This window comes from Perognathus longimembris, chromosome 9, assembly GCF_023159225.1.
Source record: "Perognathus longimembris pacificus isolate PPM17 chromosome 9, ASM2315922v1, whole genome shotgun sequence".
NCBI classification, from domain to species: domain Eukaryota; kingdom Metazoa; phylum Chordata; class Mammalia; order Rodentia; family Heteromyidae; genus Perognathus; species Perognathus longimembris.
In genome coordinates this window covers 31,766,788-31,786,864 of record NC_063169.1, presented here as the reverse complement: position 1 = coordinate 31,786,864, position 20,077 = coordinate 31,766,788, and the positions used below count along the sequence as shown (strand labels likewise).

The 20,077-nt window shown below is 38.7% G+C and overlaps 1 protein-coding gene across 1 annotated transcript in view; it reads right to left on the bottom strand.

The window, feature by feature from the left end:
• The window catches only part of LOC125357566 (cep170-like protein), a 70,902-nt gene extending 52,187 nt beyond the window's left edge, over positions 1 to 18,715 (bottom strand). The window contains exon 1 of the mRNA XM_048354530.1: positions 18,523 to 18,715. Within this exon, the coding sequence (XP_048210487.1) occupies positions 18,523 to 18,715 (193 nt within the window). The remainder of the gene's footprint in view (positions 1 to 18,522) is intronic.
• Between the last annotated feature and the right edge of the window lie 1,362 nt (positions 18,716 to 20,077).

Genomic DNA, 20,077 nt, shown 5'->3' with positions numbered 1-20,077 from the left:
CAGAGCCACTGTCAATCAGAAATACCACATTAACTGCTGCTTTGATTACTGGCTGATCACAGACCACCCCTCCTCCTCCCCCCCCCCAATCTCAGACATCCTCTTAGGTCAGAGGCTCTATCTAGACATAACTAGAGAACTTCAGAAGGAAAAAAAGGGGGAGGGCACCCCAAAAGCCTTCTCCTTTTTGATATTGAATAGGTGTTAAAATTTTATTTGGCTCTTTAATGGAGAATACAGAAAGATGGTTCATTTGGTTCTGTGAAGCACAGCAATGACAAGTATACAATCAATGTAGGACAAAAGAGGGAAATTAGATTGCTAATTTAGTTATAAAACCAGTTAGTATCCTACAGGGCAATAAAACTATAGCTTTTGGGGAATATATTCTCTATTACACAGAAATCATTTCCAACTTTCATATCTACAAATTAACATCTAACTACAGAAATAGGTCTCAAAGAAAAGACCACAGTGAACTATAACAAATTATGTGATCCTTGGCTAGGCCTGTTTGAAAATGTTCCAGGATAACAGTCATCCTTGTGCCTCTTTCCCACATGCATTTCCTAAACATCTTAATATCCAACCAAACCTTGGCTACACAAAACTCATAGTAGGCTACTTTTGACAGAGGCATGACCTCAGTTACCCTTAAAATGCTTATTTCAGTGCTGGATTGTGGATCAAGGGTGAGTAGCCATCTTCTCTTCCCCCCAACAATGCTGTGAAATCACTAGGCTTTGGATTTTCTTTCTTGCCTTTAAAAAATAAATAAATAAAACACGGTTGGTCTTTATTATGCTGCACTAGAAAATCTGCTGCATAATCTGTGTTTAGTCATTTCCACCAACATTTCTTTACTGTTTTTCTTCTTTCAAAATAATCTAACCTTTCCAGCAAAGAATGAACTAATTTCTCCAACACATATGCATCTAGAAGTTAGGAATCATAGTTTGATATTAAGTATTACATCATATAGCATACATAAGCCTTCTCTTTTTATTCTGTGGACATGTCATAATTGAGCAAAGTTTGTAGAACACTTCCTTCGCCCTTGTTTGTTTCTTAAAGCAATATCAAGATGTAATTTCTATGGAAGCCAAAGCTAAGGACATATGCTGAATATGTGAATGCAGCAGAAGTTGTTTCCTTAGCAATAACAGGCATGTGAAAGTCAAAACTTCCTTTCCTTCTCATGTGACCTTTTTTTCTTTCAAAGCAATTCAGATAGAGGACAATGGAATTGAATTCTAAGCACCCACAGCTTTCATGAATTGCTAAGCAATGATTCACCAAGTGCCCAAATTACTCTACAATGCTTGAGCATTTTATTAGTGAAAATGCTTTGTTTTTTCAGATTGCCTTCTTCCCTTTGTATATCTGCTTTCCTCATTTATATGAGGCCACTTATCCCCTGCTCTGAGAAAATGGAGAGATACAAAGCAATCTTTAAGCAGTGCTTAATAGAGAGACTTTAGAATACCCATGGTAGGCTGGGCCAAATACTTAGGTGTCTGAGATCTAAGGTTCACAGTTTGAAGCCAACCCAAGGCAGTCAGCTATTGTAGATGAGTCAATGAGATTCTTCTCCAATTAACCTGCAAAAAGTCAGAAGTGGAGGTGTGGTTCAAATGGTAGAGTGCCAGCCAGCCTCACCCAGACCCAGAATTCAAGCCCCTGTACTAGCATAAATATAGATCTAGATATATAGATCTATAGTCTGAGTGTGTGTGCATACATATATACCTGTGAAAAGTGAAATATCTTAAACAGATTGTGTAACTATTTATTTGTAGACATGATATAAATGTTTCATAGTTAAAGTTTGTTTGTTGTGTATAATCTTAGCTAGTTAGGAAGCTGAGATGTGATCAGAGTTTGAGGCCACTCTTTTATTACCAACTAACAAACAACAAGCCAAAAATGGAGGTGTGACTGAAGTGATAGAGTGCTGGTCTTGAGCAAAAAGGCTAAAGGACAACACCTAAGCCCTGAATTCAAGCCTCACCATCAGGACAAAAACAACAACAGCAACAAGACAATCTGTCTCTCCAAAGAAGCACCTGGAGTTCTTTCCCACAGTCTCAGGCACAGAGTGAAGATTCAAGCCTGCAGTGTCCTCTCTGGCTCAGCACAGGAGGCAGGGACAGAGGTTGGGCTGTGAAAGGTGATTTTTTTCATGTGTCCCCCACGGTGAGGGTGGGGGACAGCTGCACTGATGAATTGGTTCATGTTGTTGTCACTAGAACTAATCACTGAGCAAGTACTTGATTGTCTTTTGAAGCAGAATAACTGAGTAAGGCAATGAAACTGCTCCAGAGTGGCCAGGATTTGCTTGTTGAAGTATTTTTAGTCTATTTCTAGTCAACTCAGCTGGTCAGAGCAATTTGACTCAAAGAGTTAAACATGACCTTGGCTAAGTCACTTTAGCTCCCCAGGCATTTGGAACCTTAGATTCCATCACAGATTTTCAAGCCATGCTTCATAGAGCTTTAGAATTCTGTTTCCTGTGAGGTAGGAAATGAAAGAGATCCCTAGCAGGGGAGGATTCTGGGTATGCGGGATCAGATAGGAACTTTGATTTCACCTACTTTTCTATACCGATTTAGTTAAAAGTGTCCTTTGGCAGAAGAGGGAGTAGAAGAAGGGAAAGTTAAAAATATAGGCTAGGTATTTGCTCACTTCCTTTGATCCATGTGATTCTGGAATGTATCTGTATGGATGAATAGACTGAAATGCATACATGAAGTAGTTAAAAACAGAAAACAAAAATGTTAACCACGAACTGTGACCAAAGACAATTTTCTTAATGTTTGCCAGAATTTTTTTTTATGTCCCTATTTTTATTCAGAGGTTATTGGGTTATTGACACAGATACCATAGAAAATTCAGGGTAAATCCATTGTGAAGTGTAAAAGGAAATAACCACTACTACCACAACAACCACAGCAGAATACCAAGCTTATAGGCTTGCAAATTAGTAAGGTTCTCATTCTAATTTAGAGGGGGAAAATCTGTACTACTAGCAATAAACTTTGGGCTCTCTCACATTTACCTATTTTTGGGCATCTGAAACATTATAGGCACTTGTGTGGTGTTCAAATCAGAGGCTGTAATGTTGAATAATGCAGCTGGCTGCTCTTGACCACACTTGTAATTTTAACTATTAAGGAGGCTGAGATCTGAGGAATACATTTCAAAGCCAGCTCAGGCAGAAAAGCTCCTGAGACTCTTTTTGCAACCAGCAAAAAGCTGGAGTTGGAGTTGTAGCTCAACCAGTAGAGTGCCAGCCTTAAATAAAAAAGCTAAGGGAGAGCATGAGACCCTGAATTCAAGCCCCAGTACCAGCATACGCACAAAATGTGAATACACTGCATGCACACCACTGCCACCAGACAACCTCAGGGAGAATGAGAGCCATCCAGGGCAGGAGGCCCCCCCTTCTAGCTATGTAGTGGTTCTGGAGTTAGTTTCTATACAGCATAGGTTTTTCACAGGTGAATTATTTATTACTCATTCTTCATTATCCAGAGTCTTAAGTCTGGAAGTAAAGCAGCCCATCTTTCTGGCATGGCTTTCCCCCTATTAAAAAGGCTATTGTTGAACTGTTCAAATTGGGATGCTTTGATTGTTAGCATGCTCAGCATGCTGTGATTACAGTAATTACAGACCTGGGAAGGTCAAATTGACAAAACTGAATATAAACTGGAACTGAATATAACTGGGCCAACCCACCACAGTACATTCTACACCCTTTGGGCTGTCCCCCCCCCCCCCCCTCTTGTTGTTGTTGCAAGAAAATAAAAAGTGCAAATCACTGATTTCACAATTTGGCTCACTACTTCGAACCACTGTTTAGGAAACTGAAGGGAATGTTCTATTGTACTTTCTAGCCCAAGTATATTTTGGCTATGTCACTTGTCTCCCTAGTCATGATCTTCAGTTTATGAGATGCGTTTAGGCATTTCCTGGGCTTTTGGGACTTTCCCCGCCCCCTTATTTTTCTACTTGCATGAGTGTGACATTGAGTTCAAAGTGCACAGCTACAGGGTTTTTTGTTTGTTTGTTTGTCTGCACACGTATTATTTTGTGGACTATTTGGCAAAAACTGCTTTTGTGTAAAGACAACACACAAAACTGTATGGAAATAAATAGAATGGCCTTTCTACAATTGCCTGGTCCAAGACAAGAATAAAATTACTTCTTAGGTATGTTAAATACAAAGTAGCCTTTCTTTTCCTCTGCCTTTAATAATAACTTCAAGCATGAGAATACTTGAAACATCATCTAAATAATAATTAAGTAAAAATTATAATCTATTCTTGTGTATATTATGTGGAGTCACAGAGAAAGGTAAGGTGTATAATTATATATGTTACAACATAGAAAATAATACTACTTCTATAATGCCAGGAAAATTTTAGGGTCAGGAAAAACAGCTGTATATAAATGAAGCCAAAATAGCACAGCCAGATGGAAATTAATCAATTCTGAAAAATCCAGATATTTCATCTACTGAGCGCTAGCCATCTGAGTTTTAGCTTCCTGAAATTTCCATGTATCATCCAGATGTTTGCTTTCAGGTAGACAAGAGTCATGATATTACATGTGTGATTTCATGATAATTTACTGCATACCTCAAAATTATCAATGTTCTCTGACTTCAGAGAATATGAAAAGGGTTATACAGACTCCTTTTTGTCGGGATCTGATCGATCCCTTTCTCCCCGATCTCCTGGGGAAAAATGCCTGAACCCTAAAATCTATGAAAGAGCACTCGGACTTGCCTTCCGCCAGCAGAAGGCCAAGGCATACTCTCGTGGACTTGCGCTAAGTTGAGGGAAGGTTGCTGAAGCCTCCCCTCCCCCCAGTCCCCTCACATGTTACCAGGAGCGGGGGGCGGAAAGAAGGCATCAGGGACATGCTGCGATGGTGGGATGCGTCTCAGCCCCTGAGGGCGGGCCAGAGAAATTTATTACAATGACACAGGCGGAAGGGGAAGGACTTGGGGTGACTGACTGATTGGCTGACTGTGCTGCCACTCAAGTGATCCTGGAACTTCCTTTGTGGGCTGGGCAATTCTATCATGGTGGCATGCACGTGTTCGCCTCCTGAGGGGCCGGGGGCTTCTTTTCCGGTTGAGGCCGAAAGGTGGGAGGGGCTCCCTCCCATTGTCCCAGTGCTGGGGGAAGGGCAGCATCTCGCTCTTGGTGCCCTTCCTCCACCAAGGCCAAAACAGTCCCCAACACCTTTTCACATTTTGATAGAAATTACATTGTTAAAGTATAATTTTAAGGATAAAGTGATGATTCTCATAATAAATATTAAATGAACCTATATCCTAGATTTTATCCTAGACTCATCAATTGATATGGAAAAAAGTAAAATATTACAATGGTTTTAAAAGTGAGCACCACAAAACATACACACACAGATGCAATAAAGAATTCCAGAGTTAAATTGTTAATAATTGAGAAGTGGGAAATTATCAATTGCATTTTAGCACACCCAGTCTTTATTTCTATGAACAAAATCATGTGCATTATTATGTCTTCTGAAACTTTCAGTGTTGCAAAACAGCTCAAAGACCATAGAAGGCTCAGGTAACCAACAGAGTATATTAAACTGGACATTTAACTCAACAACTTTATTCCCACTTGGAAGTTTTGTGCATGTTTTCGTAAAAGGCTTTGTTGAAGAAACGATTTATGTATACAAATATTTCTACCTTGTCAGATGTTTTTCCTTACTCTCACAGGATTTTCAGTTATGCTATAGATTCATAGAGAGATATCTTGCTTCAAAGAAGAGCTACTCCTTCCTTCATGGCTTTCTATTCATTTTATTGGTGAAGGGACTTCAATGTAGTATTATAAGGCTGGCTAGACACATGATAATTGTCTCTGGGCAGAAGAACAAGATAACAGTGTACTGGTCACATGCACTCACAACCCAGAGGAGAAGGACATTATGCCACACAAGTCAACCCAGGACTGACACTCGTGAACAGAGAAAATAGCCAGGAGAGTGGAAGGTGGCTTTGTAGTAGCAATAGGATGATAGCAATAGGATGATAACTAGACCACAAAGAGTCCTTCAAATTTTATTATTGATGTCAAGATAGCCCATGATGCTGATTGTGTGTGTGTGTGTGTATGTGTGTGTGTGTGTGTGTGTGCTGGTTCTACTTGGAGTATCTTCTCCAAACTCATCCCCAACAGCCCAAATTTTTCTGCCTGGTCATCATTATCAGAACTCAACTCAAACATGACTTACACAAGAAAGAACTTTTTCCTACTTCTCTTTCCTTTGGTTCTCCCAGAATTCAATGTATTCCTTGCCCATTGTGCTATATATATTTGTTATTTATTTATTTATTTGCTTTGTGTGTGTGTGTGTGTGTGCGCGCGCACATGCACGCACATGCACTCATGCACATGCACACTTGCATGTGCTTGTGTGCTAGTCCTGGGGCTTTAAGTCAGGGCCTGGACACTATGCATAAACTTCTATTGTCACAAGGCTAGTGCTCTTCCACTTCTAGATTTTTTTTTCTTTTTGCTAGAGATTAAAGTCTCATATTTTCCTGCACCAGCTGGGTTTGAACCATGATCCTCAGATCTCAGCTTCCTGAGTAACTAGGATTACAGGCATGAGCAACTGGAGCAAGGGTATACACAGTTTTATGCCACCAGGATTTTTAGGCAGGTGCTGTACCATTTGATCCATGCCTCCAGCCCTATTTGCATTAACTTACTTTTAGGATTATAGCCTTGTACTTTTTTCCCAGAGCAAAAATTAAAAAGCCTCTTGGACCATGATAATCTTTTCTGTGCCTCCTGTGTAGCTGGAATTATAAGCATACACTACCACACAGAGCCCAGATGCATTTTTTTAAAAAATTACTGACTAAGTACCTCAAGAGCAATGACTAGGTTTGGTCATCTTTTATCCCAATGATTTTTTTATTCCTCTTATAGATTCAGATATAGAAGTTTGGGTCTCTGTTACAGGAGAAGACCATCTAAGAAAGGAACTATAAACAAATATTTACAACCATTATATTGTGCCAGTGATAGGAAGGAAGAGAAGAAAACAGAAGGAATCTTTGAAAAATAGTGAAATAGGTTAATTAAAATCAGCCAAGCTGAGTATCTAAGGCTCACATCTGTAATCCTAGCTACTTAGGAAGCTGGGATGTGAGGACCACAGCTTGAAGCTTAGGTAGACATTTGTGAGACTTATATTCAGTTAAGCAGCAAAAAGCCAGAAGTGGAACTGTAGCTCAAGTGGTAGAGGAACAGCATTCAGGCTTTAAGTTCAAGTCCTAGTCCTGGGGGGAGGGGAGAGAAAGAAAGAGAGTAGGAAGGAGGAAGAGAATGAGAAAGAAAGAAAGAAAGAAAGAAAGAAAGAAAGAAAGAAAGAAAGAAAGAAAGAAAGAAAGAAAGAAAGAAAGAAAGAAAGAAAGGGAAGGGAGAGAGGGAGAGAGGGAGGGAGGGAGGGAGGGAGGAAGAGAGGGAGGGAGGGAGGAAGAGAGGGAGGGGAGGGGAGGAAAGGGAAGGGTAGGGAAGAGAAAGGGAAGGGAAGGGAAAGGGAAGGAAGAATGTCCATTAGGGAACTTAGGCCCATACATTTTTTAATAATAATTATTTATTGTCAAAGTGATGTACAGAGGGGTTACAGTTTCATATGTAAGGCAGTGGGTACATTTCTTGTACAATTTTTTACCTCCTCCCTCATTCCTCCCACCCCGCCCTTCTCTCCCTTTCCCTATACCCCCTTGAGTTGTTCAGTTGGTTTACACCAAATGATTTTGTAAGTATTGCTTTTGGAGTTACTTGTCTTTTTATCCTTTATCTCTCAATTTTGATATTCTCTTTCCATTCCCCAGTTCTAATACCAGTATATTCAGTATTCAGGGTACTCAGATGAGATACAGTGATAGTGCAGGGATAACCACAGGAAGGGGATACAAGAGGATCATCAACAACAACAACAAAAGCTACGGTTTCACATGGCATGTTGAAAGTAATTACAACAGTGATATAAAACTCATTTCCATAACGTGGAGTTCATTTCACTTAGCATCATCTTATGTGTTTATAAGGGCATAGCTATTGGGCTCTTATGATTGTCTGTTGTGACTAGCCTAAACCTGTGCTAATTATTCCCTATGAGGGAGACCATACAGCATGCTCACTTCACTTAGCATAATTTTGTCCAAGTCCTTCCATTTCCTTACGAATGAGGCCCATACAGTTTTAAACTGATAAACCAAAACCTTCCTGACAATGAAATGGGAGCAAGGGCTACAGAATAAGCATAGAGTAAAAAGGACAATAAACTGAGGAAACAAGGTAAGGACAGCTAATCTTTGGCATCATGACTTTACAGGAAACAGAAAGGAAACCCACCAATCAGAAAGCCATCCATTTCTTGGTAACAAAAGAGGGCTAAGAGGGCAGAGATACATTGAACTGCCATATTCTCTCTAGTTGTCTATGCCATGTGCTCTTCTTCTCTGTCATATTTCTCTTCTAATAAACTTTTCTATCATCTTTACTTATGTTCACATCTTGCCTAAATTCTTCTTTTGCCACACACAAAGACCTGGATTATTTAGTTGCTCTAAACTTTCTGATGATGCACAACAGCTGGTATATTGACTAGGAAGTTAGGGATTAAGGATGTCTTTTTCTGACTTGGACCTATTGAATGGTTGCAATAGCATAGTTGCCAATGAAGTTCAAAATATTTCCAATTCTGTATTGTAAGTCCTTTCTCTTAGCTTACATTTGCTTCATTAAATATGATAGCTTTGTGTTAGAGGATTTATAAAACTAATGGTGTTTCTCCTGAGATTGAAGTGGTTGGTGGATGTGATCATTGAGCTGTAGTTCCTAGTAATGCCTGACAAACAGAAGACAGAAAAGTTTTATACTGTATGTAGACACTCACAAGGGATGCTGGACTTCCCATTGCCAGGTAAACTAGGGACTCAACTAGTTGTTATTTGACTACCAAAAGAAAGGGGTCTCCTTGGGAGCTAGACGGGAAAGGCATTATGATGACAAGTAAAAAATCTTATTTCAAGAGTTTATGGTAAAAACAAATATTATAATATATGTCTCTTAAAGAGTAAGGGGGTTCATGAGTGTTCTGTGGGTTCACTCCTTTGACGTAAGAGACCTCTTCAAAGGCTCACGGATGCCTGGGGAGGACAAATGTTTGAGTCAGAAAAGAAAAATAAGGAAAGAGAATGCAGAAATACAAAGGAGGAACACGGGAGAAACACTGAGTTAGCCTGGGTGGACTGAGTACTCTTTAGTGCTCTCGAAGCACTTTGAATTCAGAATTAAGATAGTTTTTACTTCAAGGAGCAGGTAACATGTCACAGGTTGGCCAATCAGGATAACAGAAGCTGACCAACCAGGACAGGAGTGAGCTGAGCCATCCTTGGTGCTTAGCCCATATGCAATGACTAATCCTCATAGTGAGGAACCTTGCTCAAAGTAGCTCTGTGCATCCTTGGGAAAGAAGCTTACTGTTTTGCTCAATCTCCTGCTGCATGTTTCCTTGTTCCCTCCCCACTTCCTTGCTCTGCTCATTTATGGTATCTTTGCTTCTCCCACTTGGTCAGTGCATTCTGCAGCTTTTCAGCTTGGCTCTTTGGGAATTCTATGGGTGGCGGGGGATTTCTCCTCCACCTCATGTGCTCAGTGATGTGGAAAGAGAAGTCTGAACTCTGACACTCCTTTCTGCAAACATCTTGATGAAAGGACAAGTGATAGTCATAAATCTTAAAACAGAAAACAGGTGGCAATGGCTCCTTTCTCAGCTCATCCCCAAAATGCTGGCATGTGCCCAACAGCATCAATTTGGAGAGAATTTTATTTTTATTCAAGCTGCAGACAGGATACACCATGAATGGTTCACTGGATAAATACCCATTCTCTCCCTATACTAAGCCCTAGTCATCTATGCAATTTCTTTCTTTCATTAAATTCCTTTGAAGTCTTGGATTATTTTTTTTCTGTCTTTGAAAATTCCTTCTACTTACATATTTCAGAAGTACAAGTGCCTTAAACTTTTCCCTCCTCTTTTGAATTAATACTTTACTCCACTCTTTTTTCTTTCCATTTTGGGGGACCAACTACTGGGTTGTTTTATATTACATTTTCATTTCAGAACTGTTTGAAAATGGAACTCATGCCATGCACGTGGATACTTTGCCTCCTCTTAGCTGATTTAATCAGCATGGATACCATTATTCATGCAATTGCATGAATAATTTATTTCACTGTGGTAAAAGTTTAATAAAAGTTTTCTTGTCTTTATCAAATTCCATGTTACTCTTTGTTCATTTGATAGCAGCAACATAATCAGAATATAAAACAGCTCATATCTAATAGTGATGAATGGCAAGGATTTCATTAGGAATCTATCTAGTGGGGTTTTGTATCACCCTTTTATTTATGATTAAATGAAGTTTTATTCATGGAGAAAATATAATTTTCTGTAGGTCTAGGCATGACCAGCATTAGCCAAATATACCTTAAAAATCAGAATTATGTAATTATAACCAAAAATAAAATGCCCAAGCTTATGTGAACTATACTGTACAGCATAAGATTTCTGTCTATGCCTTTGTGTCTATAGTTTTTTTTCTGTTGCGTCTCCAAATTAGCCACATGTAATCAACACTGTTTCTATATAGATGAAGCATATTTAGTGACATCTACATATCTTCCTTTAATTCTAAAATAGGAAATGGTTATCAACACATAATCTATGTTATAGTAATGATATATTATGATCACACAGAGGCTGCTATACATACAAGCATGCAATTCTTTTCATGAAATCAAGAGCTAAGTTGTTTCAATGTAAAAAGTTCATTTCCTAGATGGCTATGAAAAAAATCCAAGAAGGCATATATATGATAAAGTATGAAAAAACATATGATGTAAGCATAGTTGTCAAAGGACTGCTCACAACACAGATCATGTTCATTATTTTATATGCTTTCAGAAATCACATTCTTAGCTCTTTCACTTTGGTCCCCCATTACTGTGAGTGCATGTGGCCTAATCTCTCAGCAGAACTCCTCACATGACATTCGGAATCAAGAGATTCCTGGTCAAGAAACAAAAGCAAAATCATCTCATTCCCCAAAGGAATTGAATGAAAACTGGAACAAAATCATATACAACCCAAAGAGAACACACTGGAGGAGAAACCAACTGGACCTGCAAGGAATTGCATGAGATGGTACACATATCTATCATGGCCAATGCATTAAGCTGAAGATATTGACACTGTTTAGAAAGCTGGGCATTTTACATCAGAAATCTGATTTGTCCTTGGTTGTCCTACGAATAGGCTCATAAATCAGTATGCAAAACCATTTCGAAACAATAAAAGAAAAAGAAATCAGAATTTGGATGCTTTTAGGGAGGTAATAACAATAATAATAAATCATGTATAATATAACACTAGAAAAGCACCTTACAATGAAAAGTTTGATTTTTCTCTGTAAGAATTATAAATGTGACAAAACATCAGTGGCTCACTCCTATAATTCTAACTACTCAGGAAGATGAGATCTGAGGATCACAGTTCAAAGCCAGCTCAAACAGTAAAGTCAGTTAGATGTTTACCTCCAACTCTCTATATTAAAAAAAAGCTAGAAGTTAAGCTTTTGTTCAAGTGGTAGAGCACTAGCCTTGAGCAAAAGAAGCTCAGGGACAGTGTCCAGGCCTTGAGTTCAAGTCCCAGGACTAGTACCAAAAAATTACATATGTTCATTCTGCGTGGATAAATGTATGACTGCAAATATTTATGGGTTGGTTGAGATAAAAATTTTGTTGCCAAATGTGTTTAGGTCAGATCAAATTTTTTCTTCAGAGTATCAACTTTGGTTTTCTTAGAGTATAGATTTGTTCATACTGACATGGTTTGTGTTAAATGTTCTTTCTAAGCATAAATACAAGGAACATGGAGTCTAACTGATAAGACAGTTTTAAGAAACCAATATTTACATGTTTGCTGAAGAAAAGGAGAGGAGGAAGGAAGAAGAGGAAGAAACTTAAATGATCTCCAGGAGCTAGGAAAAGTTCCTAGTAGGTTGCCATGTCTAATATTATCAGAAATGTTAGCCCTGAATGAATATAAATATATCACTTTTAGCTGGGCACTTTTGGCTCATGCCTGTACTCCTAGCTACAGGATCTGAGGATCATGGGTCAAAGCCAACTTGGACAGAAAATTATAGCTGTGGCTCATCTTGTAGAGTACAATTCTTGGTTTTTAAAAAAATCTAAGGAACAACACTCAGTCCCTCAATTCACAGTACTGAGTTCAAGCCCCCACTGGAAAAAAAAAATTAAAAGAAAGATAGCATACTTCTATTCTGACTTTAGGAGCCAATCAATAAACACATCATATACTTTTAAAAACCTCCAAATCCCCTCTGGATGAAAGCAAATTTTAACTTGATTATGTCACAATAAGAAAAAAAATTCGAAATCAGTGGCTTAAAAAAATTTAAAGGTTTAATTTTTTTTCTCTTCTATATAAATTACTCCATGTATTTTCCTTGTTCAAAGACACAGGCTGACGGCCCATCTGTTATCCAGGACTTTGCTACTTTTTCATAGGGGAAAGACCCAGGCAGAGCTAGACAATGGCTCTTAACACTTCTTCTCAAAGCCGGCACATGTTTCCTTCCATTCATTCATTTTATTGTGAATGAAGCTAGTCACAAGGTAAAATTTGATATCAGGAAAGCAAAATCTTCCCACCAGATGGCCATGGGAGTGTCCAAGGAAAGACAGCATGAACATGTTTCACGTCTTGTTTGTTTACTCTATGATGCACATCCTTTATTAACTGGGCCCTATATATGCTGAGTATCCAACACTCTCAACTAATGAGAAGACTGCTCCTATGTGAGAAGAAAGTTGTATGGAAAGAAAAGCTTTTTGTGATAACGATTTTTAAATACAACTAAAGAATACAAGAATTGGGAACTTAAAAGGACACATTTGGGGGAATATCATGGATCTCATTTTGGTGACCAGGCTCCACTTTAACCTCTGGTCTCAATTGATTCTCTTATCTCAGCTTCCTGAATAGCTAGGTGGCCACCACACCTGGTTACAGCCGGAAAGCAGAGCAGTAACTCCTACATTAATTGAGGGCACAGCAGTAGTGCTCTGAAATCTGGAGACAGGGAAGGAAGGTCAAGAGAGGTGCTGGAAGGGGGATCCAATACATACCAACCAAAGCTGGAGTCACAACAATAGAGGTGAGAAGCCACCCTCAGTTTACCCAACCTTTACCCGGCTCTACAAGACACTAGTGAAAGCTAGGGAAAAAGCAGTTTTCTTTAGATGTTCTGAGGCTTAGAAAGTCAAAGAAACTTGAAAATGTGATGAGGACTGTCACTGAGATGTAAAACATAAAGACATTTCCAGAGCTACACTGGTGTTCAGATTGGCAAGTTTCTATCTCTCTAATAAAATATATGAATCTGGGAGCAAGGTAGCAGTGATTCTTACCTACAATCCTAGTTATTAGGCAGGCTGAAATCAGAAGGATTATTGTTCAAGACCAGTATGTAAATGTTCAGAAGGCCCTTTTCAACCCCCTGGCAGCACACACCAATTACATGGAAGGCTGAGAATTCAAAGAATTGCAGTTCTAGACCAGACCAGCCAAAAAGACTTCACTTGCCTCCATCTTAATAGAAAGAAGTTGTACATGATGATGAATGCCTGTCACCCAGCAATGTCAAGTAGTATAAATTAGAAGGATTGTAATTCAGGTACATGTGGATTTAAAAGCAAAATCTTAGCTCAAAATTACAGATGCAAAAGAGGGCTGCTTGTGTGATTCAGTGATAGAGCTCAACAAACAAGGGGATCTTAGTCCAAACACCAGTGTAGTGAAAAACAAAAACAAAAAACCTTGAACTATACAGTAAACAAATAGATTCAACTTCATCCCTTATAGGCAGCCACAGGCCAGGACATTGTGTTTTCTTCAGCAAGCTATAGTTCTACTTTTATTGTTACTATAAAGGTGATGTTCAGAGGAGTTACAGTTACATAAGTCAGGTAAAGAATAAATTTCTTTTTGGACAATGTCACCCCTTGTGTTGCTCTATATTTACATTTTTATTATAGTTTCTGGCATAAACTTTGTCACTGTGTAATAGGAAGATACTGAGGATAATGTAACCCATAATCAATATAATAGTCAATAGAAAGAGACACAAATGTGGCCAAAATGTCAGAACTAGCAAATAAAAAATGTGAATATTAAGTATGTTTTCAAAAATGTAGAAAAAGCAATCAGTATATGAGAACAAATCAAAAATTTCATTTTCACAGAATATTGACAGCAAAGAGTCACAGGAAATTCTAGGATTCAAAATATACTGACATAAAATGAAGAATCCATTCCATTTATTCTACAGCAGTGTAGAAAAAGTGAAAGAAAGGGTTAATGAATTCAGACAAGTTAATTGAAATTATTCAAATTGAAATGCAAAATAAGAACTGAGAAAAATATCCAAAATCTATTGTCAATATTAATGTTCAGAGGTATAGATACTGACTTCATGAACAGAAGGAAAATACAGCCAAAGAATCATTGGCCAAAAGTATCCAAAATTGATTAAGTATATCAACCTACATACCCAAAATGAAGAACATTGTGAGGCTAAGAAAAATAAATACAGGGGCTGGGGATATGGCCTAGTGGCAAGAGCGCTTGCCTCTTATACATGAAGCCCTGGCTTCGATTCCCCAGCATCACATATACAGAAAATGGCCAGAAGTGGCACTGTGACTCAAGTGGCAGAGTGCTAGCCTTGAGCAAAAAGAAGCCAGGGACAGTGCTCAGGCCCTGAGTCCAAGGCAAAAAAAAAAAAAGAAAGAAAGAAAAAGAAAAAGAAATACAAAGGCAAGCTTCTGAAAACTAAGAGATACACAGTCACAGAGGAATGTGGGGAACGACAATGACGCGGCATTTTAAAATACTAAACAACAAAAGAAAACTATCATTCATAATTCTTTGACCCATGGAAATTTCCTTTTCAAATTTAACCCAAAATAAAGATATGTTAAGGCAGATTAAATTTGACAGACTTTGACATGAGCATCTTTTAAGAAGTTTGAAATGAGTACCAGTGGTTCATGACCTTAATTATAGTTATTCAGAAGGCTGAGATCTGAAGGTCACAGTTTGAAGCCAGCCCAGGCAGGAAAGCCTGTGATATCCTTATCTCTAATTAATCACACACACACACACATACACACATACACACACACACTCACGTCAGACATGGTGCTGTGGTTCAAGTGGTAGAGTGCTAGCTAGCCTTCAACATAAAAACCTCAGAGACAGTGCCCACGCCTTGCATTCAAGGCCCAGGACTGGCACGAGAGAGAGAAAGAGAGAGAGAGAGAGAGAGAGAGAGAGAGAGAGACAGAGAGAGAGAGAGGGCTGGAGGGAGGGAGAGGGAGAGGGAGAGGGAAAAAGGGAGAGGGAGAGGGAAATTGATTGGAAAAAAAATCTCTAAGTGAATCAGTGAAATGTCACAATTCAGACCACATGGGTTCTGAGTTCAGATGCTAACTTTCTGCAAAGAATACATAGCAAACTTAGACCTGTTTTCAAAAGAATAGCATACTGATGCCTTTTTCTAGGCTCTGTGTTTTGATTTCTTTTTTCTAGATCTTACTACAAGCTCATATCTCACCTGATTTGCTATGGACAATTCAAGTGGCATGATATTAGTTGAGAGACAAATTGTGATCCGCTTAACTGAAGCCTGGACTAGCTCTGGAGTATATTTTTTGTAAGTACATCTCAAAATATAGCATGAAAACTGAGGTTGAAGCCATTAAAATGCATATGATGAATATAGCACATTCTAAAATAATCTATTTACTCATTATGTACAATCATCATTTGCTGGTAATTCATTGTTGAATGCCAACAACTTCAAAATTTAGTAATTTAAATTAGCAATCATTTATTTTATCTATAAATCTGCAATTTATACAAATTGTAAAAGAAGCAGTACATCTTCATTCTATACAGTGTCAAGTGCAGTCGTTGAACTAGATAGAGCTAAAAATGTACTTCCAGAGTAGTTCAGTGGTATACCTGGACAAGCTGGTGATAGCCGTTGGCTGAGGAAGGTGGTTGGAGTACTGGTGGTCACACAAATGACTCCACTGGTTTGCTTGGCTTATTCACAACATGGAATGTGTTTTAAGAGCAAAACTTCATATAATAGAGAACATGGAAGCTACCAATCTCTTAAAATAGGGTCCAGATACCTACATCACCTCTGCTGGGTTCTATCATTCAAAATAGTCATCAAGCCTACCCAGATTTGAGGGACAGTGCAAGGACTGGAGTGCGTGGGCACGAGTGTATGCATGTGTGTATGTATGTCTGTATGCATGCTATCTGTGTGTACTAGTATGGAGGCTTGAGATCATGGCCTTATTTTCAATCAAGGCTAGTGCTCTACTACTTGGTCCACAGCTCCACTTCCAGCTTGTTGCTGCTTAAATGGAGATAAGAGTCTCATGGACTTGTCTGCCTGGGCTAGCTTTGTTCTATGATCTTTGGGGCACTGGCCTGCAGCTTTAAGAGGCAGTCCTAGCAGGCCCACCTCTTCCCCAGCCCTGGGGCTGCATGGCTGTTATCCCGGCTTGCCTTCTCCAGGTCGGGAACCAGAAAGGCAGCTCTAACCAGCCCCGCCTCGCGCCTCGGACTGCGTGTGGGCCAAAATGGCCACTGGTGGTGAACCCAGAGGCAGTCTGGGGGCCATGACATAGATATAGGCCACCCCTTAGGGAGGTCCCTCGGAGCTCCACCCTGATGGACAGCTCAGGCATCAAATCCCAGCCCTTATGTAGGTGCACGTACCCCTCCCCTTCTGTCGCCCTCCGACCCACGTAAAAGAACAGCTCATTTTCCGAAAAAAGGAGTCTTAGCGCTGTCTGGCTCCCAGGCTGTCTGTGTGTCCTTCGTGGAGAGGGGGGCTGGGTGGCAGTCTGTCAGCCCTCTTCTCCTCTTCTTGGCCCCCGTCCGAGTGGGGTGTGTTTTCCCGTCTCTCCTGCAGGACAGAAGAGCCCAGGAGGCTAAATGATCCTCAGATCTCTTCCTCCTGAGTAACTAGAATGGTAGTCAGCAGGGCTCCATCTTTTAATGAAAGAATTGTGAAAGAAATCTGTGTTCATCTTTAATCCACCACGCATCTTTTACTTATTCCACTTTCATAACATTTGAAGATTTAGAAAACACTCCATTACAAACATCTCTTTTGATTTTCATAACTATCATTCATGTTGAAACAGTAGAAGTAGTTGTTCCCAGTTTACATAAGAAACTGAGGTTCAGAAACATTAAATGACTATTCTAGCTTATCTCTGAAGACAGAATCTGATATCACATTTTCCAATATCAAATCTAGATTTGTTGTTGTTATCTTGATTACAATGAACAAATTATTTTTATACAAGTTCAATATATAATAAGAACCTCAAATTTCTATTATTTTATGGGTAATGGATTTCCCATCCAATCCCAGAATCATTTATGTCTCTCCAAAATTTAGGAAGAATGCCTCAATCTCAATTGTGAAAGAATCTAAAGACATTCTTGCTACTAGCAATCCTTCACAACTGATCAACCTATCACAAATTCACCTAATCTTCTTTTCCCCCCAAGAAGTAGCTCAGATATCTGTTCTCATGCAAATCCTTGTTAATTGTCCCAATACCAGTTTTGTATTCTTTTCCAAGATTCTCTACATCATTTTTTTCTACCATTCTTAACATTTTTCATGCACTCTTTCTTATGTATTTGTGTATGTCTTGTCTCCAAAATTGAAGTCCCTGCAGAGCAGAGCCTAAGAAACAGTCACAATCCTTTTCTTATCCTAAAAGGCTCATGATGGAAATTTATACATCACAATTGTTCAATGAACATGTTAGAAGAAATACATAAGCAATTTCAAGAGAGTGCAGTGAAAATTGTTCATATCAATGCTGAGATTCCTTTATTTTATTTATTCTAGAATAGTCCTAAAGTTCCCAGTCAAACCTTTTCTTGATTGCTTAGAATTTATCAAACTACACAGCACATACATCACTATGATACCTCTCAAAATCTCATATATTTCACTTAACATTCAATTCAGGTTTTGACACTACAAGTAACAAAATAAGCAACCATTGAATAGAAACAGAGCACAAAGAAGCCAACCACTTAACAAATAAAATGTTTTTATTTTGCTTCAGTAGCAAATAAAATTATAATTCTATTATCTAAACATAGTTTTATTTCCAGATTTAATAATTTCTAAATTGATTGTGTGGAAACAAATTTCAGAAATATAGCATAAATTACTTGCATTCTTCTGGTATACACAAATTAGAGCTACAGAAACGCATATGTCCTTAAGCTGAAACGTTGTTTTCTGTTTCTTACTTGCTGGGAGATGGGTGACAGATGGCAATGTTCCATGCAGCACTGCACTGGCGACAGTAAGGCCAGTGACCCAGCAGTAAGACACTGGATCTCGGTGGTGGGCACCTTTCCTCCTTGCACAGTCCACGATGGGTGTGTCCAGCGAGGCAGTGTGTGACTGAGGCTCTGTCTCCTCTCTGAGGCTCTGCAGCATTGGACTCTCAGAGCTCATGCAGAAATCAAATTTGAGCAAAGATTTTTTAATAACAAATTGAACTTCAAAGCAATAAATTATTTTTGTCTCCTTATCCACTAAGCAATAAATTATCAACTAGACATTACTACTAGAGCACTAAAGTGAATTGCTTGATGGAAGGTTAGATCAAAACTATTAATGAATATGGAAAGTAGAGATTGGGGTTAATTTATACTTTCTCTATGTAATTTTTTTAGCAACAATAACAAGTACCTGGTACAATTCTGCTAGCTTACTAATTTTATTTATTTATTATCATTTTCAAATGCAGAATGAAGGTTCTCTGTTGGAATCAATTATATTTCATCGTCTATGAAAATCATTCTCTGTTGACATAAAGATTTGACTTACTTTAATGATCCTAATGAAAATCCTATAATTTTCAAAATGAGTTAAATCCTATGAGAAAAGCAATTTCGAATTCACCTTGTCTTAAAATGGCCCCATTACAGTCACTTGAGTAACATAGTTTAGTCTTAATGCTTATTATTTCAATTACAAAGTGAATAGATATCATATTATATCATCACAAAATATATAAAATCAACAGTTTTCCAGTGAGGATAGCACAATAAATTTGTGATCAGATTTGCTCTTCTGCTTCAAGCATCTATGATATTCTATTTACCTCTTAAAAGAAAAATAAGAGTGCTAGATTGGAGAACTGAATGTGGGGAATGTAACTCAAGTACTAGGGACAGCCTAGCAAACGTGAGACTGATTTCAAATCTGAATACTGCCTCCCCCCAAGAAAGAAAACATGATTTTGTTGAATGTCTTGGCTCATGCCTATAATCCTAGCTACTCAGAGGCTGAGATCTGAGGATCTTAGTTTGAAGCCAGCTAGGGCAGGAAAGTCCCTGTGAAATTCTTAACTCCAATAAACTACTCAGAAAAAACTGGAAATGGTGCTCTGGCTCAACTGGTAGATCTCTAGCCTCGTGCAAAAGGAGGCTCAGAGATAACACCAAGGCCCAGAACTGTAAAAACAAAGAAACAAAAAACCCAAACAAACAAAAAACCCCACACACCTAGATTTCAAAGCATAATACACTGTAGTTCCAAAATAGGAGTACGAGAGATGGGCAAGAAATAAGCTACAGGCGTGATTCTAGGTTGGGAGCAGGCAACACTGAATAGGAATATACTCCTGAATGGTATCAAGAATTTGCAGTATGATTCCTTGAAGCCAGTGGCTATCTGCCTTCCTCTCTGATGAAAAGAGTCTTAGAATATACCACCAATGGACACAACAGTACATGCCCCTGGTGTGCTCTCCTTTCCAGTAAACTACTCAGAGAAAGCCAGAGGTGTCGCTAT